Source organism: Brassica rapa, chromosome A05, assembly GCF_000309985.2.
Source record: "Brassica rapa cultivar Chiifu-401-42 chromosome A05, CAAS_Brap_v3.01, whole genome shotgun sequence".
Classification (NCBI taxonomy): Eukaryota; Viridiplantae; Streptophyta; class Magnoliopsida; order Brassicales; family Brassicaceae; genus Brassica; species Brassica rapa.
In genome coordinates, this window is record NC_024799.2 from 25,021,818 (window position 1) to 25,046,726 (window position 24,909).

Below are 24,909 nucleotides of genomic sequence, written 5' to 3' on the forward strand. Positions count from 1 at the left end.
TTTCAAAAAAAAAAAAATAAAATAAAACGGACAAACAAAATTATAGAATTATATAATATTTTCTCTGTTTCATTTCATAGGTGATGTTTTAAAGTTTTTTTTTTCTTTAGTTTAAATGATGTTTTTAAGTTTATATGCAAAATCTAAATGAATTTGATGTTTGTGATCAGTTGTATTATGCAATGCTATTTTTATTAGTTGAACAAGTTTTAGTTTCTTTTAATATAAATGAGATATACTGAATAAAATTTAGTATTTTACATTTTGAAGTAACATTAAATATATAAAGAGAATATGATTTAAGACTAAAAAGATTGCTAATTTTAAATTGTAATCTTCTAATAATACATTATTTTTCACTATTTTTATTTTCCAAATGTATTTTAAATTTTCTTCTCTATGTTTTTTTCAGAATAGATAATTCTCTTTTTGATAAATGCTTCCTTTCACCATATTTATCCTTTCACCTTTTGTTTTCACTTCTAAAGTACGATAATTTCTCAATATATATACTGATAATAACGACATCATCCAGTCAGCAACATTCGCTTACACGTGGCGACTCGGCACCAGATACCAGCAGAGAGATAAGAGGCAAGCAAACACAAGATAGCGTGAGACCCAAGCATCATCATCTTCATCATCATCATCTCATTCATTCCCCGATTCAGATCCAATCATCACCACAACAATGGCGGCAGATCCCAACCCCAACAAGTTCCCCGTCCTCTCCTACGTCCTGTCTCGTCTCCCTTCCTTCACCGCCACCAAATCATCTTCCCCTTCCTCCTCCTCCTCCTCCGCTCCCGCCTTCGATGTCGAGCAGCCGATCGAGATCGTCACCCAGATGCCTCACCTGGCGCACCCCTCCGTCCTCGCCTCCATGACCAAAGCCATCTCCGACGTGGCCCAGACCCGATCCATCCTCCGCACCCTCGGGCCCAGGCCCGATCACGAGTCCGTGGACAAGGCGCGCGCCAAGCTCTCGGAGATCGAGGGGATTCTATCCGAATCGCTTAACGACATCGCGATCAACGAGGGGAAGGACGAGGATGAGGATGAGAAGAAGAGGGAAGAGATGGGGAAGGATAAGACTGTGTGCGAGTCGATTTTGAAATTGGACGAGGTTCATGATTCGTATGAGAAGCTGTTGAAGGAAGCGGAGGAGAGGCTTGTGAGGATGTATGAATCCGCTGCGGTGGCGGCGGATGAGGAGGGAGTTGCGGCGGTGGAGGTTAATGAGGAGGTTGTTGGGATACTGCAGCAGGCGTTGGATAATAGGGTGGAGCGTGTGGATTTGTCTGGGAGGAAGCTGAGGTTGTTACCTGAAGCGTTTGGGAGGATCCAAGGGTTGCTTGTTCTTGATCTCTCCAACAATCAGCTCCAGGTTACCTTTTTTTGTTCCTTTCTGTAATCACAATCTGCTACATTGTTGCGTAAAGTGTAAGTCTTGACTCTGTTCTTGGCTTCTGTGGATGTTAAAGTATGCAACTTTGGTTAAAGATCCTATAGGGTTAGGGAAATTGGTAATCTTTTGAGTTGCGTAAGTGTAGAATATAATAAGAGAGATCACAAGACTACTAGTTGCGTAAAGGGTAAGTCTTGACTCTGTTCTTGGCTTCTCTGGATGTTGAAAGATGAAAACTTTGGTTTAAGATCCTATACGGTTTGGGAATATAGTAATCTTAAGTGTAGTGTAAGAGTAAAAGATATAGTGAGAGATAACAAGATTACTAGGTGCGTTTTTACTCTGTGGCCTTACTCTATTGTGTAACGAACAATGCCTTATTCTTATGTTATTCATAATCTGCTACATGGGTGTTAAGTCTTGAATGGGTAATCTTTTGAGTTGCGTAAGTTTAACATATAATAAGAGAGATCACAAGATTACTAGGTGCATTTGATTCTGGCCTTACTCTATTGAGTGAAGAACAGTGTCTTATTCTTTTGTCATTCATAATCTGCTACATTTTTGCCTAAAGGGTAAGTCTTGAATCTGTTCTTGGTTTTTCTGGATGGCGAAGAAGTTAACTTGGGTTTTAATAGCCAATAGGGGTTTGGGAGTTTGGTAATCTTTAGTGTAGCGTAAAGGTTAATTTATTGGGATAGCATTGTTCAATGGCTGATGGGCAATCCTTTTAGTAAAATATAACGAGTGATCACATTATTAATACTTGCACTTGATTCTGCCCTTACTTTATTGAGCTGCGAACAATGCCTTCTTCTGTTGTGATGCAAATACATGTTGTATCAATGATGTCTAGTATAGTATGATGTGGAATTCAAGAGATTCCGGCATATGTGTTTTTGTTTTTGTTTTTGTTTTGCGTTCTGAGATTTTGGAAGAAATGATGTCTAGTAGTCTGGTGTAGTTTTAAAGAGATTCTACCCATTTGCTTGTTTTGGTTCTGCCGTCATTGATATTGTTCAATAAGTTATGCTTCAGGTATGGCCTAATGGGTTAATTATTCACGTTTTGCAAACGAATCCTGTTAACTATATAAATATGTTTTCTTTGATTGTTCTGAGTTATAATCTATAGCTCAAGCTACATTAGTTTTCTTGACTTTGTTAGTGATACATAATGAGTTTTCCAAAAGCTCAGTTTCTGTGTGTTTACTTGTCTTACCACTGTCCAACAGGCTATTCCTGATTCAATAGCGGGACTGCATGATCTTGTTGAGTTAAATGTCTCTGGGAATATTCTGGAGACATTACCAGACTCTATCGGTCTACTCTCCAAGTTGAAAATTCTGAATGTCTCTACTAACAAGCTCACCGTCTTGCCTGATTCCATCTGCCGTTGTGGGTACGTAATACATAACTCTCACTTTGTCAAGTTTTCATTTTTTTTTTTTAAATCCACTTTAACTACTTCTTACATCAAACTCTCAGGTCGTTGGTTATCTTGGACGTGAGCTTCAACCGTCTCACCTACTTACCAACCAACATCGGGTCCGAGCTAGTGAACCTAGAGAAGCTCATGATCCAATACAACAAGATCCGATCCTTCCCGAGCAGTATAGGCGAAATGATATCCCTAACGTACCTCGACGCCCACTTCAACGAGCTTCAAGGCCTTCCTGATTCTTTCTGTTTGCTCGCAAACCTCGAGTACTTAAACCTAAGCAGTAACTTCAGTGATCTCATTGAGCTCCCTATTTCATTCGGGGACCTCATAAATCTCCAAGAGCTCGACTTGAGCAACAACCAGATCCACGCCCTCCCTGACACTTTCGGCTCACTAGAAAGCCTGACGAAACTGAATGTGAGCCAGAACCCGCTCGTGGTCCCACCGGAGGAAGTGGTGAAGGAAGGTGCAGAAGTGGTGAAGATGTATATGGGAAAGAGAAGGATAAGTATGTTTGAAGAAGAGGAGAAGAGGAAAATGGAGGAGGAGATGGAGCAGGCAAACGCCGGGTGGCTCACCAGAACCACGTCCAAGCTGAAAACATATGTCACAGATGTTTCAGAGTATCTGGGATCGGGTTCTCCTCGAGACTCTTACCTTGAGCAGAAGCTATGAATGTGTGGCTTTTGACTTCGAATAACTCTTTGTTTCCAAAGAGATGGGGGTGCTGCTCCTTTCAGCTGGTTCTCTCTCTCATTAGAGTATATAATGAAGGACTCTTTACTTGTTTACCATTTTGATTCTTTCTGATAGGTCATGCCCTGTCATTTAACTTTAGGTTCATACTTTAAAATCAAACCTTCACGGAATTTGCTTATGTTTTGTGGGTTAATAAAAGCTCAAAGGAGTTTAACTGAGTTCTGTGTTTGAGCTTTCTTTTGATTGGTTTCCTTATGTAAAAAATCAAAGTTAAAAATGTAATGACTCTAATCTAATATATGAGAAACATGAAGCACTCTACTTATTTTGATGAACGCGTCTTGGATCCGTTGATCTTTCCAGAGACATGGCAATGGTGATTCTCTACTGATGCTATACCTCTTTGGTCTGATATAATGGGGGCACAACAGCACTAAACTGAACATTAATTTCACCGACTTAGTGGTTTCAGTTTATCGTCGGTGGGTAATAAGATTGAGCGCGTTTCTTCAAGTCAATAGACAAAAAGGTCGTGCCTAGTGCGTGGCATAAACGGATGATATTCCACTTGATGACCCCCAAAACACGTTTTCATAGACAAGATGGTGTCTTATTGGTGTGTCACCACAAAGTCGTATAATATTACCAAAAAAATACTCTTATTTTACTATAAACGAATATCTGAATAGGTTATATATTATTGTGAGAACCGAACAATTGACATTTCAACTACTTATCTGGAACTAATATATACTTTCCTCTGCATTGTCTATTAACTATTTAAATCCTTTTAGTGCTTTGTTAACCATACAGTTTAGTGAGTTTACAAAACTTGCCAACTCTTGAAAATCAACCTACATTTCTATTAGAAAACTGAGCAGGTATCATAGTTACATATTACATCAATTTGTCACTATAGTAAACTCAAAGTGTCATGAATTATGCAGCAAATTTTAGCAAAAAAAAAGAGTCATGAATTATGTATTAACGTTACTTGGTCAGTCAAACTCAGATTCAGTCCAAATAGTTTACATATTAGATCAAGGTCACACAGTGCGGTAGCTAATTCATTCTATATCACTAATTGCGTTTTTTTCGGGGCCAACCAGATCGACTGAGATATATCTGAATTATATTTTATTTAATATATAATGGACAAAAAAAAGTCATGAATTAATATATTAACACTATTTTGATTAGTCTGAATTTGAGTTTCGGTCCAAATAGTTTACATATTAGATCGTAACAGATGATCGGTCTAACTTCTAACACAGAAAGTATTCCAAATTCATGTCTAACTAATTCATTCTATATCACTAATTGCGTTTTTTTTAGGCCGACCGGATCAATCGAGATATATCTGAATTATATTTTATTTGATATATAATGGAGAAACTAGTAAAAGTCAAAGACGTTCCTTTCCTTGGTTCATACACATATGATCCATGACCACTTTGATTATTATTCGAGTAATCAATAAACAATTCCTTTTAATTTATGAATGCATTTATTGAAGAATTAAATACTTAGAGCATCTCCAACCCATAACACTATTATAGTGTCAAAACCACACTATTTTAGTGTAATTTTAGCACTAAAAAAAAGTTCTTCTCCAACCATAACACCAAATTTCACACTAAAAGCTATTTTATAATATTATATGTATTTATAGTTTTATTTTTCATTTATTTAATTGTCTATTTTATTAATAAATTAAGTGAATAGTGTTTTAGTGGGGTGAATAGTGTTTTAGTGTGGTGAATAGTGTCACACCAAATTTGATGTGAAATTATAGTGTTGCACTAAAATGGTGTGATTTTTAGTGTTGGGTTGGAGAAAGTTTTTGTGTCAAAATCACACTAAAATAGTGTTTTGGAGTTGGGTTGGAGATGGCCTAAACAGAAACTGGTATCCAGTGAGAGAAAAGCTTATAAAAATATACATTAAACTCTCATGAAACTGCAAACAGAGAGACACGAGACGAAGACGAAGAAGAAGATTTAACCAATACAAAAAATCTCTCTTCTTCTTCGATTTCAATCAGATGAAGATGGCGGCGGCGGCGGCGGCGGGGAACGGCCGGTTCTTCACAATCGGGCTCGTGGCGTCGTGGTACTCGTCGAACATCGGGGTGCTGCTCCTGAACAAGTACCTGCTGAGCAACTACGGGTTCAAGTACCCGATCTTCCTCACGATGTGCCACATGACGGCGTGCTCGCTCCTCAGCTACGTGGCCATCGCGTGGATGAAGATGGTCCCTATGCAGACGGTCCGATCCCGCGTCCAGTTCCTCAAGATCGCGGCGCTGAGCCTCGTGTTCTGCGTGTCGGTGGTGTTCGGGAACATATCGCTCCGGTTCCTTCCGGTTTCGTTTAACCAGGCGATTGGTGCCACGACGCCGTTTTTCACGGCGGTGTTTGCGTATTTGATAACGATGAAGAGGGAGGCTTGGTTGACTTATGTCACGCTCGTCCCTGTTGTTACCGGTGTTGTCATTGCCAGTGGGGTAATTATTTACTTTCGAAATAAATTAAAAATGTGATCTTTTTGATTTTTTTTTTTTTTTGGGTGATGAAAGTTTGTAGCTTTACTGTTTTGAAGTGCTATAGGAGTAGAGAGGATTACAAGCTTGAATCTGATTGGTTTCATTCATATTTCATCTTAGGGAACTTTTGGGACTGATCTAAGCTCGAATATACTCAAATTTATATTTGGGATTATTATCTCCCTAAAGTTGAGATGGTTTCTGATGTGAATCATAGCATATGTTGAAATCAAGGGTTTTGTCTTGGGTAGGTGATGAAAGTGTGTAGCTTTAGGGAGGTGGAGATTGTGAAGTTGAAGTGCAATAGAGTGTTACGAGCTTGAATCTGATTGATTTAATTCATATTTGGATGTTGATAGATTATCTTAGGGAACTTTTCATCTTAGGGAACTTTTGGGATTGCTGAGTTCTGTTATTACTCTTACTCAATGACTTCACTATGAATTTTATATGATGTGCAAAAGTTTTATTTAGAAGAGAAGCTTTTCTTGTTTGTGTGCAGCGTATGCTTACCCTTGGCATCTGTTTGGTTTCACTTTTGAGCTTCGTATCTGGATTGAGTTGACTCTCTGTCTTATTTCTTTTCTCGTTTTTGATGTATTGGTCAGGGTGAGCCAAGTTTCCACCTGTTTGGGTTCATTATGTGCATTGCAGCTACAGCTGCGAGAGCGCTTAAATCAGTTCTTCAAGGGATTTTGCTATCTTCAGAAGGGTAAGAGATAATATCATCTTTGATGAAGATTTATCGTCTTTGATGAGTCTGTATTTTGGTAAGAGTGGTGTTGAAAGTTTCTTACTGAAATTTTGTATTGAAGGGAGAAGCTGAACTCCATGAATCTCCTGCTTTACATGGCTCCCATAGCTGTTGTGTTCCTTCTTCCTGCTACCCTTATCATGGAGAAGAACGTTGTTGGCATCACAATCGCACTTGCCAGAGACGATTTTAGAATCGTTTGGTATCTGCTTTTCAATTCTGCTCTCGCTTATTTCGTGAACTTGACCAATTTCTTAGTCACCAAACACACCAGCGCTTTGACTCTGCAGGTAACAACAATACATCTCTTCTATACATTTGTCTAAATTGGCATCATTTCTATCATATGAAGCCATTCTGTGCGTGACCACATGTTATCAGCTAATAAGTGAGTTAATGAATTACTCTATGACAGGTGCTAGGAAACGCCAAAGGTGCAGTAGCGGTGGTGGTTTCGATCCTAATATTCAAGAACCCTGTCTCAGTGACTGGAATGTTGGGTTACTCGCTCACTGTCTGCGGAGTTATCCTCTACAGTGAAGCCAAGAAACGAAGCAAATGAGAAGTTTCTTTTTACTGTGAACAAGAAACCTTAACACAGCATCTTGGGACCAAGCATCAAAGGATCAGAGTTCCAACAAGCAATCATTTAGAGGACTTGATGACAAATACGTGATATTTTTTTCCCTTTCTTTGCTCTTTTTCTTTTGTGTTTTCTGCAGCTTTTGTCGTAGGTTGTTGTTCCAAGAGTAACTTGGATTTAGCTTTCCTTATTTTTTTGTCGATTCTTTTACAATCTAGTTTTGTGATATCAACAATTTACAAACACTGATTAATTAATGGAAAAGACAAAAGGCTTTTTCTTTCACCTGTCTGTGAATCCGACTTTATGTTCTGTAGTTTCACTGGATTGTGCATATCTCAAGTCAGCGTTTCCATTTCAAACATATAATAGAATTGGCCTTATATATGTTGATCAAGATTATTCAAGACAAGTGACACCAGACAAGACTAGGTGTTATTCTTCTGCAACAATGTTTTGTCTTGCCAAACCAATTACACTTCAGTCTTTTCCAGAGAACAAGAGCATACTGACTATAATGGTCCAGCCACACAATGATAAAAGGCATATTGTGTATATGTGCATCAATGCATGTATAGTTGTAGTTTATTCAGGTGGCTAAAAGGATATTAATATCACAGAAAACCAAACAATCACTAAACTTATTAGTTTTCTTGTCTAAATACTATATATAGAAATAAGTTATGAATGTGAAAGCTGCATGGGAACCTGAACACCGCAGAGTATTCGTGGAGTTAGCCAAAGATATTGGAGCCTCTTCAACAGCAGAGTAGAGCGAGGTTTTAACAAGATGCAGCTCAAGAATCATTGGGAGGCAATGTTGAAACAATGGAAAATATGGCGTAGGCTTGTTCAGTGTGCTGTATGAAATGGGATTCTGAGTGAAACACTCTCGGTGCTAGTGATGAAGACTGGGACAACTAAAATATGTTGGGAGTAACCTAGAGCAAGATATCTCTTTTCAACAGTTTGAGTTATTTAATTATTCATCTTTTTTTTCTTTCTATTTATTAGTTTTTGAAAAATCTGAGTGATTAAAGTGAAGTTGACAAGAATCTTCCATAGTAGGTAGGTGGATTCTAATCTAAGCGAAGAGAGATTTAATGACTGTTGGAAATATTATAAGAGTATGTTTTGTCTCTAGTTCCACCATGGAAAGCTACTTGTGAATTGTTGTAGCTCTACTCTCTTAACTTGAGTTTGCAGATGAGAAGTTAACTTCAAAGTGTTATTATCCTATCTTCTATGTAGCGTTCTCTTCTTTATGTAATTTTAAAGTTAAAAAAACTCAATAATGAAACCTAGAAAATGACTACACACACAGCCTTTATTTATAGACTCATAGATTCGTCGTCACAACTTCAGTTCCAAGCAAAGACTGAGAGAGAGAGAGAATGACTTACTCTTGTGCTAGAATTTTTCTTCTTGTGTTTCTCTCTTTGCTATATTTGGCTGAGGCAAACATTCGTCACTACAAGTTCAATGTAAGTATTACACATTTGCTAGTCTTCTTGGAGAACAAGTAATCCACAACTAGTTTAATCTTCTCCTTTATGAGACAGGTAGTGATGAAGAACATGACCAAGCTCTGTTCAACCAAACCAATAGTTACCATTAACGGCAAGTTCCCTGGACCAACTCTATACGCTAGAGAAGACGATAATGTGATCGTTAACCTCACCAACAGCGTCAGCTACAACGTCACTATCCACTGGTAGGTACAAACGCAAAAAGAGTGAGTGACTCCATGTATTCAAGTTGTTTAAACAAATCTTTAACATATCTCTCCATTTTTTTTTTCAGGCATGGTGTGAAACAGTTAAGGACAGGATGGTCCGATGGTCCGGCCTATATAACACAATGTCCGGTCCAACCAGGAGGAAATTTTATATACAATTTCACGCTCACGGGACAACGAGGAACGCTTCTATGGCATGCTCATATCTCGTGGCTTAGGGCGACAGTCCACGGTGCTATAGTCATACTTCCGAAACGCGGTGTACCTTACCCGTTTCCTCGGCCTCATACCGATAAAGTCATCGTTTTCGGTTAGCTTTATATAGCTAGTTAGTTACTAGCTAGCAGAGCATGAGATTTTGGGGACCTTATTCAAAATAAAATATTTACCTATTATTTAATATTTTTATAAATTTCATAAACAATTTTTAAGAAAAATTATAATTTTCATAGTATATTGTTTATTTATATCTAAATCATAGCAATATAAATTTCATCTAATGTTTTTATAAAATATAATTTATTTTCACTTTTTTGTTGTTTTCAATCAACTTTTTATTTTGTGAGCTGAATTTTTCAGGTGAATGGTGGAAATCAGATGTTGAAGATGTGATTAAACAATCAACACAATCCGGTTTACCACCAAATCTCTCAGACGCTCACACCATTAACGGACTAACCGGTCCAATCACCGGTTGCAACAACTCTCATGGTATGTACTATGTACTAGGCTGAACATTATGCTATTTGGTTTAATCCGGTTTGGTTATTTTAGGTTTGTTTGTCTATGATCGCAGGATACACAATACACGTTGAAACCGGGAAGAGTTACCTCTTAAGGATCATAAACGCCGCAGTTAACGACGAGCTCTTCTTCAAGATCGCACAACACAACTTAACCGTGGTTGAAGTAGACGCATCTTACACTAAACCGTATAATACCGAAACGCTTTTCTTAGGTCCAGGCCAAACAGCAAACGCAGTCTTGACCGCTAACCATCCCACAGGAAACTTCTTAATGACCATTTCTCCCTTCATGGACACCGTTGTCCCCGTTGATAACGCAACCGCAACCGCCTTTTTGCGTTACAAAAACACAACAACAACAGACTCCTTGACTATGTCCAATACTCCTCCAATAAACGCTACAAGCATCGCTCAAAACTTCTCAGACTCTCTAAGAAGCCTAAACTCGCTCAAGTATCCGACCAACGTTCCTTTAAAGATCGACCACTCGCTGTTCTTCGCTATAGGAGTTGGCGTAAACCCGTGTGCCACGTGCATTAACGGAACCAAGACCATTGCCGACATCAACAACGTCACCTTTGTGATGCCAGCGATGGCTTTGCTACAAGCACATTATTTCAACAAAAGCCAAGGCGTTTTCACCAATGATTTTCCGGGGAGACCCTTGACGCCGTTTGACTACACCGGCGGTAATAATAGTATACCGTTGAGTAATCTTCAGACAAAGAACGGAACACAAGTATATAGACTTGAGTTTAACGCAACGGTACAGATTGTTATCCAAGGGACAAGTGTTATAGCACCGGAGAGCCATCCTACGCATCTGCATGGATCAAACTTCTTTGTGGTTGGTAAGGGATTGGGGAACTTTGATCCGTTGATGGATCCTAAGAAGTTTAACCTCGTTGATCCGGTCGAGAGGAACACTGTTAGTGTCCCTACTGCTGGATGGACAGCCATTCGGTTTATAGCAGACAATCCAGGTAACAAATCTTGAAGTATATTGTTACTACATCAGTCGTAGTTGGAGAAATAATAAATAATAAATTAAAATATAAAATATTAGGATCAATCCATCACCAATTAATTTAAACGTCCATTATAATCTCAAATTTAACATATGTATTGTTTTAAGTGATTTCAAACTAATTTTGAATGTGGGTTAGGTGTTTGGTTCTTCCATTGTCACTTGGAAGTGCACACTTCTTGGGGACTTAAGATGGCGTTTCTAGTGGAAGACGGCAAATATTCTAATGAAAAACTTCCACCGCCTCCAAGTGATCTTCCCAAATGCTAAAAGAGATCTTCTTCGTATGTTGAGCTTTGAGAATTGTTTTGTTACTTGTGCAATCAAGAAAGATTCAATAGCCTGAAAAGTTAGAAGACTTTCTCAGGTCTTTTGCATATTTTCTCTCTTTGTTCTTGTTAAGTTTGTACAAAAAGTAATTTATGATTGGAACATAAATGAAATTTCAAGACTTCTACTTAGATAACCAGTAACCATATATGTTTATCATGCTATGCAATGTCGATTCAGCTGTAAAGCGATATAATATTTTGTTTAGATTAAAATTTGGTATGGTAGACCTGTAATAATAACAAAAGGTGGTGGAGTTCATTGGATTTTTCTGTTTAGGGAAAGCAATCTGTAACTTTTCTAAACATCAAACAAGTAAAAATTACTTTAAATGGAGAGATGGTGGGAGCTTTAACTATTGAATTTGTAAAAAAATATCTCGGCCGACATAGATACACTAAATAGCCCTGCGAATAAAAAATTAGAACCGAAAAACCGAACCGAAATATCTGAAACTCTCAAATATTTGAACTGAGAACCGAACTGGCACTCGATATCCAAAAACAAGTCTCAACTTTTTAATATAAGTTAAAATATCATCAACTCCACTTTAACATAAACTAGATTTTAACCCGCGCATCCGCGCGGGTGTATTTTTCAAAAATATTTTGCTACTTGTTTTTTATGTTAATATTAGTGCTTGAAAAAAATCAAAATCTGAAGAACGAAACCGATCTTGATCTGAAAGTGTAATACCAAACCCGAACCAAAATTGATAGCAAAATATTTTGAAAAATATGTTAATATTTAATCTGCGCGCCTGCGCGGATGTATATTTTGAAAAATATGTTGATATTTGTTTTTCATGTAATTATTAGGGTTTGGCAAAATGAATCCGAGGAACAGACCCGATACCGATCCGAAAATATAGTACCAAACCCGAACATAAATTGATTAAATATTCAAATTATTCAAAGTTTTGTTATTTAGAGATCCAAATCTGATCCGAACCGAAGTATTCGGATACTTATATATTTAATTATATTTAGATTTAACGTATATAAAACATCAAGAATTATACTTTTAAATTGGTTTAAATACTTGAAAATATATATAGATAGTCAAAAGTAAATATCTGAAATAGTTAAGGTATACTCAAATCACCAAAAATACTTAAAATATTTATTGATTTTGTATCCAAAAATTTTAAATGCCAATTGATATGTTAAGCTTAGGTATTCTGACATATCTTATTTAAATTTATAGGAAATATATTATTTTATTTATAGATTTTGAGAAATTTAAAATATATAATGATTTAAACCTTTAAAAATAATTTAAATGGATCCAAACTCGAACCAAACCCGCAAAGGTCTGAATCACACTCAAACCAAAATTTAGAAACATCCTAATAGGGCTGAAATCTTTGACCCCGGAAATCTGAAATGCAAATCGATCAGAACCAAACTCGTATGGGTAACCGAAAGTCCATCCCTAGTCATTATTATGTATCGTATATTGTCATCATATAATTAATCGTATTTTATATGTACCATCATATAAATAATTACATATATTATATTTTTAAAACTTAATATGAAATATAAAAACCATAATTTGAGTTGGTATTTCAAATTGGGCTTCGTATTGTATTTTTCTTATATATATGTTGACAACATTTTTTATAATGGTTATTGAAAAATAGTTTAGTAAAAATCCATTTTTGAATATATGTATATTTTTCAATCAATTTATGATATAAATCAATTTTGAATTATTATTTTGATTTGAAATATGTATATAAAGTTTAAATTTTGTTTTATGGTTAGTTTAGAAAAAAAAGTTTTAGGCAATTAGATTGACTCATTTTAAAATTGGTTCAAATAGATAGTTTTTTATAATATGATGGACTTTCAATTTTTCTTAATAACATAAGCCCATTACTTTTTTGCTTAATAATACTATCCTTGTTTTCAAACAAAAGTAATGGTTATTGAAAAAGAGTTTAGTAAAAATTCATTTTTGAATATATGTATATTTTTCAATTAATTTATGATGTAAATCAATTTTGAATTATTATTTTGATTTGAAATATGTATATAAAGTTTAAATTTTGTTTTATGGTTAGTTTTGAAAAAAAAGTTTAAATGATTTGACTCATTTTAAAACTGACCCAAATAGATAATTTCTTATAATATGATGGACTTTCAATTTTTCTTAATAACATAAGCCCATTACTTTTTTTGCTAAATACTACTATCTTTATTTCCAAACAAAAGTAATATTTTTTTAAAAGACTACAATCCATGTTACCAAACACTCTTATTTTTTAAACTCATATACATGTTTCCAAACAATCTCATTTTGTACTTCAGTTTTAATAAGATAGATAGTGAGAATATTGTTACCACCAGATCACATTATCTTTTATGTATTTTTTGTATTATAAATATATACGATATTTTTATATTAAAATACGTATAAAATTAACACTTCTGGTTAAATTGACAAAAATGTAATAGTGTAACCAATAAATCACTTGGATATATTAACTAATTTATTTTGTATATATATTAGATTCAAATATTACATGGATACTAGATTTTTTAACCGCGCTACGCGCGGATAAGATATTATATGTATTTCACAATTCTAAAAAATAATGTATAATATTGTATTATATTATTTAAAGAATATAAAATAAGACTACATAACATAAATATATTTTTTATTTTTTCTTTGTGAAAATCATTATGTTGTTTGATTGTTGTACTTAATTCACATATTTGCATAGATATTTGTGATAGATGAATAACTATATTTTTATTATCAGTAAATAATATATATTTATTATATAATATAAGAAAAATGAAATTATTTACTTTTTAACAAACTTGTCTCATGTTGGGGACTCGGTTATAGACATATCATATTCGAATGAAACATTTTTACACTTATCAATCTTCTTAACAATTAATAAACAAATCTGAATATCAAAACAATATCTCATACGATCTCTTTGTGGAATAACTGCTCTGAAGAAATTGAATTTATGCATAAAAAAAGACTGGAAATTGATGTGCATATGTGTTGTCTAAGTCAGCTTAAAAAAAAACTATTTATAGTTCATATATCATTTATGTCCATCCTATTTTTTGTCCATCATTTCTTAAACATCTTGAAATAAGTAATGCTAATTAATAATAAACTTTTTGCTCACAAAATAAAAATCAAATTTGTTTAATTATCGCTTAATTTGTCTAACTGATATATGTATTTCTCAATTCTAAAAAAATAATGTATAATATTGTATTACATTATTTAAAGAATATAAAATATGACTACATAACATAAATATACTTTTTAAATTTTCTTTATGAAAATCATTATGCTGTTTGATTGTTGTACTTGATTCACATATTTGCATAGATATTTGTGATAGAAGAATAACTATATTTTTATTATCAGTAAATAATATATATTGATTATATAATATAAGAAAAATAAAATTATTTACTTTTTAAACAAACTTGTTTCATGTTGGGGACTCGGTTATAGACATATCATATTCGAAGGAGACATTTTTACAGTTATCAATCATCTTAACATTGAAAAAACAAATCTAGATATCAAAACAATATCTCATATGATCTACTTGTGGAATAACTACTCTGAAGAAATTGAATTTAGGCATCAAAAAGGACTGGAAATGGATATGCAGATATTTTATCTAAGTTTGCTTCACAAAGTACTATTCATAGTTTATATATCATTAATGTCCATCCTATTTTTTTGTCCACCATTTCTTAAACATCTTGAAATAACTGATGCTAATTAATAATAAACTTTTGCTGGAAAAAAAATCAAATTTGTCTTATTATCACTTAAATATTTTATTAATATGGTCTAAGAAGCTTTTAAGTGATATCATAGTTTAATTTATTAGTTTTTTTGTTACTTTTTAGAGGTTTTTGTATTTAAGATTTTTTTTCATATTAAACTTCTATTTCTTTCACAGAATTGATATATATATATATATATATATATATATATATATATATATATATATATCATAAAAATTACCATCAAATCAGTTTTACTTATTTATTATTTTGTTTGAACGAAAATACACTTTTTAAATAATTTAATTTAAAATAAAATTATATATTAATTTGCTGTATTTTAACAATTTCATTGATATAATTAATTTGCTTTGGTGGATAACTTAAAAAGTTTTCATATGAATCTGGGAAAGCAAGCTTATGTTGTTATATTATATTTATTTTGTGTATATAGAATCTATATATAATGTTAGTTTAATAAAGAAAGAACATTATTTTTTTTGTAACTTCAAAAAGATACATTATTACAATTTGAAATGAATCAAAATTGAATAAAATGGTAATTAAATATTTGTAAATCTAATTGTTTAGTTGGATTCTCATGAAAAAAAAATCGATTGGTTAAACAAATGTTTTAAAAAAAATTGTGGTATTTTTTTGTCTATAAATTATAAAATTTATTGAATTAATATATTTAATTATTGCATCCTTAAATAATATTTTATTAAGACATTAGAAAAATATGTTTTGAGTTGTTTTGTCAAATTGTACAAAACTCTATGCTTTTTCATATTTGTAACTTCAAAAAGATACATTATGACAATTTAAAATTAATCAAAATTGAATAAAATGGTAATTAAATTTTGTAAATCTAATTATTTTTTTTATCTTTTTTAGTTGGATTCTCATGAAAAAAATCGATAGGTTAAACAAATATTTCAAAATTTGTTGTGTTATTATTTTGTCTATAAATTACAAAATTTATTGAATTAATATATTTAATTATTACATCCTTAAATAATATTTTATTAAGACATTAGAGAAGTATATTTTAATTGTTTCCTATGCTTTTCATATTTGTCACGAAAATTTATATGTTAAACTTACTTTTACAAAATTCTTAACTTTGTCACGAAAACAAAAATCTATGCTTTTTCATATTTGTCAACGTTCTCACACTTTCTAAGAATATATCAGCTTAGTCACTTACTTATTTTTTTTTTACAAAACAAAGTATCGGAGTCTTGAAAGTTGAATTTATATTATTGTAAATGTACATAAGAGTTTGTGATTATATACTTAGTGGTTCTTGTATATGTGTCCAAGAATGTTTCAATGGCTTAGTGGTAACTGTCTTATATATATATCATACTAACCCGGGTTCGATTCTCACCTTCGCATTGTTTTTTTTATTTTTTACGAAAAGTAAATGAGATGACATGGCAATTTCGGGTTCTCTGATTGGTTGATTTTTCTATCATATGTGGACACCCTCTCCATGGCTTATATCCCTCTTTTAGTATAGTATAGATACTAGGTGTTTCGTCCGCACGTGCGGGCGTAGAGATTTTATAATTACTTATTAATACATGTATTACTAATTAAAAAATTACAATTTATGTTTTCATTGAAAATTCTTATGTATTATAAAATTTTATTTGTACACTTTATTCATTACTAATAAGTAATATATAAATCTTAGAGATTACTTGATATTCTTTTTCAATTATATAGAATTAATAATTTTATTTAATCATGTATTTTCTGTTTTTAAACTTTTAACCATTTTATTAAAGTATATATTTTTGCATAACAACACAATAATTCAAAAAAAAGGATAACAACACAATATATATACATATATATAGGAATTATCTTTTTCTTTTAAATATATTTTTAAATTATAGATTATTTTTATTTTTATTAATTGTAAGCACTTATCTAATCAAATAAATACTAAATTTTTTTTTTATGTTATCTAATTTATTTAATTTATTCATTAAGGGTATAAACAATATTAATCGCGCTAACTTTTAACGTGATAGCTCCGTTGCAAAAATTTACTTCGTAAATAATAGTATAGAAAATAATAATAATAATACAATATATATATAGAAATTATATTTTTTTAGTTATATTTTTAGATTTTGGATAATTCAATATTCTATTTTAATTATATAATTAAGAATTTTATTTGATTAATATTTAGTTATATAATTTATGTTTTTAACTTTTTACTAAAAGACTTTTTTAGATAACAATACAATATATACAGAAATTATCTCTTTTTTAAATTATATTTTTAGATTTTGGATAATTCTTACTATTATTAATTTTAATGTTTTTCGTTTATTATAAATTATATTAAAATTTCGTTTTTATTTTTAATTTATTTATACATTTTATTCATTAAGGGTATAAACGATATTAACCACTCTAACTTTTAATGTGAGAGCTCGATTCCAAAAATTTACTTCGCAAATAATAGTATAGATAGATATCTAAAACTGATCCGAAACCAAACCGACACCGAACCGAAAGATTTATTGGATATATAAGTGATTTATCAGATATCCGCAGAACCAAATGGTTATTACACTGAACAATGCCCATAAACAAAAAAATAAAAAGTATAATACGCGCCAGGTAGGGGTCGAACCTACGGCCTTCTGCTTAGGAAACAGACGCTCTATCCACTGAGCTACAGGCGCTTGTATGCTTACACCTTTAACTATATATAATATTATGTAAAGTACTTAATAAATTTGTCAATTACATAGTCAACCCGTGTGACCACCAGAAGAAATAGTGACGATAGAATAAATTTGTCGTGTTATTCCGACTATTTTATTACTAAAATCATTTAAATAAATCAATAAATCTTTTCTAATGAACCGCAAGAATCCGAGTGGTAACCAATTACTTTTTCTCCATTCAGAATATGCCAAATTTCACTTATTAAAACAAAAAACAAAAGAGCCTATCCTTTTTCTCCTCAGTGCCCCCAAATTAATAGTGACTCTTTCTATAATACTCTTCCTCCTTGTCCTTTATAATCGAGTCTTCAGTTTGTGAGTCTGACACTCCGACTCTTCTCATCATCACAGCTTCAACTTCTCATTATTCTCATCTGGTGGCTTTGCTGTCTTTTGTCTTCCTTAGACGACCTACTTTTGCAGATTCTCATAGATTCTTCAAAGCTCTAAGTCTCTTCCAGATTCGGGGGTCGGTTTTATATGCTTGAAATCTCTCACCCAAATCAGGTTCTTGATTCCTTCAGTATATGGTTCTTGATTTTACCTTCCCTTTTGTCATTTTTCCTCACTTTGATTCCTAATATTATTTATCATTAAACTAGTCCTATATATATATATATATAAATATAAGCTTCCATATTTTCCTAAGACATACCACAAATCATTCATCAGTCGTTCACACACACACAGAGAAATGGACTTTTTTGAGATGTTTTTGTAGTTTAAAACTTTTTCTTTTTTTCTTTTCTTAGCTATGGAGACTCTGAATCCACTCTCTCACGTGCCTATCTCTGATTACCGGTTTGTTGGTCAAGATATGATGAGCTTACAAAGCCCGAGCAGCATCTGGACTAAAGAAGAGAACAAGATGTTTGAACGAGCCCTTGCCATCTACCCTGAAGACTCCCCCGATCGCTGGTTCAAGATTGCTTCCATGATCCCTGGAAAGACTGTTTTTGATGTTATGAATCAATACAGTAAGCTCGAAGAAGACGTTTTCGATATTGAAGAAGGACGTGTCCCCATTCCTGGTTACCCTTCTCCCTTGGGGTTTACCCAAGACACGTGTCGAAAGCGACCTAATGGAGCCAGAGGATCTGATCACGATCGAAAGAAAGGAGTCCCTTGGACAGAGGAAGAACACAGGTTAAGAAACTCTTTGCCCTATATTGGTTTCTTTTTACGCACGTCACACTTTCTATGTTTCTTGTTACACAAGTCATTCCCCTGTTCTTAGGGCTTACATTGCTGTTTCTTGTTCTCTTCAGGAGATTTTTGCTCGGGCTTCTCAAGTACGGGAAGGGAGATTGGAGAAACATATCGAGAAACTTCGTCGTGTCTAAGACCCCAACGCAAGTGGCAAGCCATGCCCAAAAGTATTACCAGAGACAACTCTCTGGAGCAAAGGATAAGCGCCGGCCAAGCATCCATGACATCACAACCGGCAATCTTCTAAATGCCAATCTCAACCGTTCCTTTTCTGATCATAGAGATATCCTCCCTGATTTAGGGTTTATCGAAAAGGATAATGCCGAGGAGGGACTAATGTGTATGAGTCCGAATCTTTTCTCTCCATCATCAGCTCCCTTTGATGATGCCTTTAACTTTGCTGGAGTAAATGCATTTAGTGCCGGAGCGTAAAGTAAGATATAATCACCAAACTCAAAAGTTCTAATGAAGTTGCGTTGTAAAACTGTAATGAAAAACTCAAGTTTATTTATGTTGTTGTGTCACAATCTTGTTTTCTATACATGAATGTGAAGTTGTATGTGCGTCAGTGTGTGTTTATTTGTGTTTACGAAATCTATATTAAAAATTATAATCTCAATGTTTTCTGCTACATTAATATAGTGCTGTTAAAAGGACGTGGGTTATGATAACATTTAACCACAACTTATTTTATGAAGCTAAATGCAAAGATATCAAGACTAGGAAGATCCAGCACCACACATAAATGAGAGATTTGTTCAAAGTTTAATGTTTTTGTTTAGATTTGTATGAGAGAAATTCTATAGTTTTAGTAACAAGATCACGGATTCACCCGAATATTATTTAATACTTAAAGTTACAAATTAATATGGGGAAATAGAAATGTTGAGTTAGTGTAGGTAGAAGGTATAAACAATTGATTTGAGTATACAATAGAGGCTGAGTCTGCTTTCCACTTCCGACCAAAGAATCTCATTCTTCTCATCTATTACACCAACCCCTTTGCCTCCCCACATATATATTTAGAGTTAAATAAAATGGTGTCATTTGGATACAAAAATAGGTTACAATATTATTAGAAAATATATTGTTGCGTACTTTAAGCATACGCTTAATAAAATGATTTATTTACTATGCTGTTCTAAGAATATATTTACCATGCTTAGTAGTTAGAAAGCTATTTTAAGAAATAAAATACTTAGTACTTAACCTCTGTAAACTTAGTAAAATTATATTTTCATCACATCATTGCAGAAATTATCTCTTTGTAAAATTAAAGGAAAAAATATAAAGGAACTAAGAAATCACTTGAAAAACCTCTGATTTTTTTTTTGAACTTTGTAAATAAATGTGTCACTATTAGACCTTCGACAAAGAAAACAAATAAATAAATTTTAAGTTGCTGTTTCCAAAATATTTATTGTCCCAATCAAATCACCAAGAGAATAAAACGAAAGATATTCCCAAATGACTTAAGTTGCTGACCATATTCAGCAAAGGGAATCTATCGTTCAGATCACGAACAGTAGTATGAATTTTTTTTTCATCTGTAAATTTCATTAGTAAACCATGAAGATCAAAGAAAAATACAGATTTGAAGACACTAAACATGGGAAGCAAACTACAAACCGATTAACAAAAACAAAGACAAACAAGATATCATACTAATCTTTCAGTCAAAACAACAGACTATCTCAGCAGAAGAGGCAGAGGTTAGACAATCAAGAATCCTAGCAGAAGTAGCAAAAACAGAGCAGCGGTATGAAAGTCTACTTCTTTTTTGTCGACATGAAAATCTAATTTCTTTTTCTATATTTGTTAAATAGTGAAAATTTATTGTCTTTTCAACAAAATATGTACAAAATACTATAAAACAACTTGTTTTATTCAATTATATATTCTTATGCGTGTCTCCTTTTCTGGCATAAATTTCATGCGAGTCTCAACTCCAAAATACTACTAAGAGTCCTCGTCACATAATTAATTATGCAACTTGAAACAATTTTTTTAAAAATATATATGCAATCATATATGAATAACGATAAAGCATAGTGATATGCACTGACAGCATGATAATATATGACCCATATTTTAATTTTGTTTTCTAAAATGGAAACTGCCTATAAGATGATTTGAATGTTGGATAATCATTTAGAAATTATCAGGATTCACCTTCAAAGTTGATAATTTAAGTGATCAACATAACTAAAAAAATAAAAGTATACTAATTCATGCTGTATAATAGCTAAAAGATTTATCATGAAAGTTGAGTTATTAATACTTCGAGTTCTTTTTTCTTTAAATGGTTATTCTATAGTATCTAAAACAAATTATTATGAATGTTGTAAGTGACAAAATACACATTGTTCCATATCTCGGAAATTAGTCTAGGGTTTAGATTTAGCTAGCTAGCCGATTATATATAACAATGACTAAACTTAATCAAGCAAATGATTTATCATCATTCACATTAAATAAGTCGAATTCATGTAAATATTTTTCGTCTATATTAGATGAATCTTGATCATCAATTGTGATATGGCATTGCAATTTGCTAGTCCTGTTTCGGATAGAGAAAGAAAATAAAGTTGTTATTTTCCTCTCGCAACTTTGTGGCTTTATTTCTTTTGCCAACCTTTAGTTATTTTGTCACTTTCGATCTGGTCGCCTCGATGGGATCTACATGCCTTAACACTGATGTATACCAATCTCTAAAACGTTCAATGTTCTTACGTCATACATGCATTAATATATACTATACAGTATACACTATTTGGTACAGATATATATTGTGAGTGTGTGTGTATCCACTATTTGATGACTAAGATTTGCGATGACACTGATAACTCTGAGAACAACATGGAGAAAAATAAAATATAGATTTAGATTGGAATGACGATTTGTTAGATCTTTTCCATAGCAAAAGTATAGGACCAAATTTAAAGAACTGTTATATTAACTTTTAAATATAACAATCGTGAATTTTTTATGCATTGATTTATTTTTGAAATTTGTATTTTCTTATGTATGTCCAAGTATGAACACACTACCCGCACTGAAAGAAACCATCTTTTACATGTAGCTATTAGTGTATTATACCAAGCGACATATGCACAAAGGGACTGCGTGAGTATAATAACATCATGGCGAATATTGAAACAATTAAATAAGTACGAGAATCATCGAGAAGCTTTGCGACCTAACGCTAATCCTAATCATGAGCATATTAAATTGTATGCAAACAGTTTGTTTAATTGTAGACTTTAATTTAAATAATCACAACATTTATCAAGAAAAAAGAATGTTCCTTCAAAAGTAGGCTTAAAAGCAAATATTGCGTAACAAAGCACGTTCTTGATTTCCTAATTTCATTTCTTTTCTTGCTTATCATCATATCCTTTTCACGAAGCATGCGTCATTAGTTAAACTTTATTTTCCAATAAAATGCAATTTTCCTTATTTTCTTTTTCGTTTTCTATTTTTATGACAATATAAAGAATGACTAATATTGGAGGAAAATATCTGATTTATAGCAAGAAGGTAGAGAGAGATAAGAATAAAAAGATTAAAAAAAAGAGTGATATAGTTATTTGGTGAAATATAATTTTTCTTTGATTATTAGATCAAATTTCCCTGTAAAAAAAACTATAGATAAAACACCGAATGGAGAATAAACAAATAAAAAATAATTATCATTACTATTGAAGAAACAATAGTAGAGGGAGAAGACAAGATCGATGGGACGAGACCGCACCCGGTTGCTCCTAACCCAACCCTCTTTACAACCTCCCAAGCTCGAATTAGCCTCTGTCTTTTCTATTTTCATGACAATATCACAGAGTAGATTAAGGTTCTTTAGTTCTTATAAATCATTGGTCAATCAAAATTTGAACTTTTTTTTTTTTTGTTAAAACCAAAATTTGAACTTTTTGAGCTTGAGTTTGCTTCTTCGCCGAAAACTTTTTAAACAAACTCTCTTCTCTCTTATATCTATTTTACGAAGCTTACCGGATAATACACTTCATCACCATGCTAAGGTCACCAAGGATAAGAGTTCACTGCTTTTCCCAGTAGCTGCTACACCCAAAGGCGCTTTACCAGAAGAAGCATAAGGACATTGGTGTTCCTTGCTACGAGCCTCTGTTGCCTGCCAGCGGACTAACGGTCCGAATGGAAACACCGAAAAGCCACGAGGGGTGAAGACATCGTGTGCATTTGTTTGTGGGCAGTAGCCCGATGTTGTCAGAGGTGTTTGTTGTTCATAAGAATCAGACGGTTTTAAACAAGTAAACTAACGAAGATAGGTATATATGTATGTAGTAATGCACACAAATAAACAAAATTAGTAAAGATAAATAGACATGATAATTTGCTCTGTCTGGGCTATCAGAAAGTTCAACATATGTGCCACTCTTTATGCATTTCACATAACTTGTGACTTAATAGTATAGCACGTTAAATCATATAATAAGCCCATCAACCGGCAACAACTAAACAATCCTTCAAACGAATGTTATGCGGCAATGTGGCCGCAATACCAGACCACTCAATCCTGCCACGAATATTTTCTCCTAACCTATCCAATGCGATCAGTTTACAGATAAGATCATTCTTCGTGCGATCAATATTAGGTAGTGGCCAAAAAAACGCAATCATTCCCTCGTATTCCTCCATTATTTGAGCAGTAGATGAATACAGTTCTAACTTCCCATCCTTGCCATCACGATCAACCACTCTTGTCCAAACCTTGAGCTTTGTGTTAAACCACATTAACCCACTACACCCAAAACAAGCATAGAGTACATTCTTCACCACACACAAGAACTTCACATATTTTCTTAGCACCTCCGTTCTTTCATTGTTTATACCTTCTCTCGGACTATACGTGCTAACTCTCCCATGCAGGCCCACCATATAAACCTTTTGCTTCATAGACACACTAAACTCCGATTCACATTTCACTTTCTCCTCGCCTGCGAAGTCCCACGTTTGCGTCTCTGGATCAAACACTTCCACCTGGCTATCTTCATCACTTCCTCCAATTACATATATCTTCCCCTCGACCACTCCCACTGCTACTTTATACCCCACGGACCGACCCACTTTCATGCTTGGAGCCGTACGTAAACGATAAGATCGAGTATCAAGGATCCAAAGCTCCGTGGAGGGGAAGCCTCTTCCACCAATGAAATAGATCTCTGATCCCACGGAGACTGCAGAACCAAGACAAGGCCTCGGGACGTCCGCCAACGACAGAGATTTCTTCTCCAACTGATAGTCAGTGGTCTTGTCACCCGGACGGAAAGTGATCCAGTAGCTATTGGGCCGTCTCAGCATGTTATGATAGAAATTATAAGAGAGATAGACGGAGTTAAGCTGGGATTGTAAACGGGAGAGTTCTGGCGAGCGCACGAGCGACCTTAGGGTTTTGGAGACCAAAGAGAGGTTTAGGAACCAGGACGAGTTAGTCCGGTGGTAAACGGCTTGCGGCTGCAAGTACGGCCCGGGTTCGATTCGCACTGGCCACCAGAGAATTTACATGTGGACTTGCTCTGGCGTCCGAGACCGAAGACCGTTGCCTTGATCATGACTCACCCTCGGGTGTACGTCCGCGCTGCTAAAAAGTTCGGTCTCTAGTCTGGACCACTACGGTGGGGCCGGGACACTCGGTTATCAAAAAAAAAAAAAAAAAGAGAGAGGTTTAAGTCGTAGCATCTCGGAACGCGGAATAAGCATTTCAATGCAACGTCATCTGGCAACGAAGAAAACGATGATGATGATGATGATGGCCGTGATTTCTTCGAGTTGGAGGCGGCTACAACGATTGACATTGTGATCGTGTCAAGATAAAGGAAAAAGACCTAATACAGTATGTGATCCATCATCTTA

The 24,909-nt window shown here is 33.7% G+C and overlaps 5 protein-coding genes and 1 non-coding gene across 6 annotated transcripts; 4 read left to right on the plus strand and 2 right to left on the minus strand.

Moving 5' to 3' along the window:
- The first annotated feature begins 131 nt into the window (after window positions 1–131).
- Window positions 132–3,875, plus strand: LOC103870358 (plant intracellular Ras-group-related LRR protein 9). Its single transcript, XM_009148488.3, has 3 exons — window positions 132–1,387; window positions 2,643–2,809; window positions 2,896–3,875. The coding sequence occupies exons 1-3, from the start codon at window positions 692–694 to the stop codon at window positions 3,524–3,526; spliced, it is 1,494 nt and encodes a 497-aa protein (XP_009146736.1). The 5' UTR covers window positions 132–691; the 3' UTR covers window positions 3,527–3,875.
- Window positions 3,876–5,594: 1,719 nt separating this feature from the next.
- LOC103870359 (probable sugar phosphate/phosphate translocator At3g11320) lies at window positions 5,595–7,717 on the plus strand. The gene is made up of 4 exons (XM_009148489.3): window positions 5,595–6,056; window positions 6,704–6,807; window positions 6,911–7,139; window positions 7,265–7,717. Exons 1-4 carry the CDS (start codon window positions 5,595–5,597, stop codon window positions 7,409–7,411), a joined length of 942 nt encoding a protein of 313 aa, XP_009146737.2. The 3' UTR covers window positions 7,412–7,717.
- A 223-nt stretch (window positions 7,718–7,940) lies between these two features.
- On the plus strand, window positions 7,941–11,404 carry LOC103870360 (laccase-22). Its single transcript, XM_009148491.3, has 6 exons — window positions 7,941–8,916; window positions 8,995–9,146; window positions 9,236–9,480; window positions 9,750–9,881; window positions 9,967–10,899; window positions 11,083–11,404. Exons 1-6 carry the CDS (start codon window positions 8,827–8,829, stop codon window positions 11,211–11,213), a joined length of 1,683 nt encoding a protein of 560 aa, XP_009146739.1. The 5' UTR covers window positions 7,941–8,826; the 3' UTR covers window positions 11,214–11,404.
- A 6,289-nt stretch (window positions 11,405–17,693) lies between these two features.
- Window positions 17,694–17,766, minus strand: TRNAR-CCU. Its single transcript has one exon. It is a non-coding gene; the product is annotated as a tRNA-Arg (tRNA).
- Window positions 17,767–18,044: 278 nt separating this feature from the next.
- LOC103870361 (transcription factor DIVARICATA) lies at window positions 18,045–19,657 on the plus strand. The gene is made up of 3 exons (XM_009148492.3): window positions 18,045–18,318; window positions 18,564–18,957; window positions 19,080–19,657. Exons 2-3 carry the CDS (start codon window positions 18,566–18,568, stop codon window positions 19,450–19,452), a joined length of 765 nt encoding a protein of 254 aa, XP_009146740.1. The 5' UTR covers window positions 18,045–18,318; window positions 18,564–18,565; the 3' UTR covers window positions 19,453–19,657.
- Window positions 19,658–23,496: 3,839 nt separating this feature from the next.
- On the minus strand, window positions 23,497–24,357 carry LOC103870404 (putative F-box/kelch-repeat protein At2g41360). Its single transcript, XM_009148528.1, has one exon. It carries the CDS (start codon window positions 24,355–24,357, stop codon window positions 23,497–23,499), a length of 861 nt encoding a protein of 286 aa, XP_009146776.1.
- Between the last annotated feature and the right edge of the window lie 552 nt (window positions 24,358–24,909).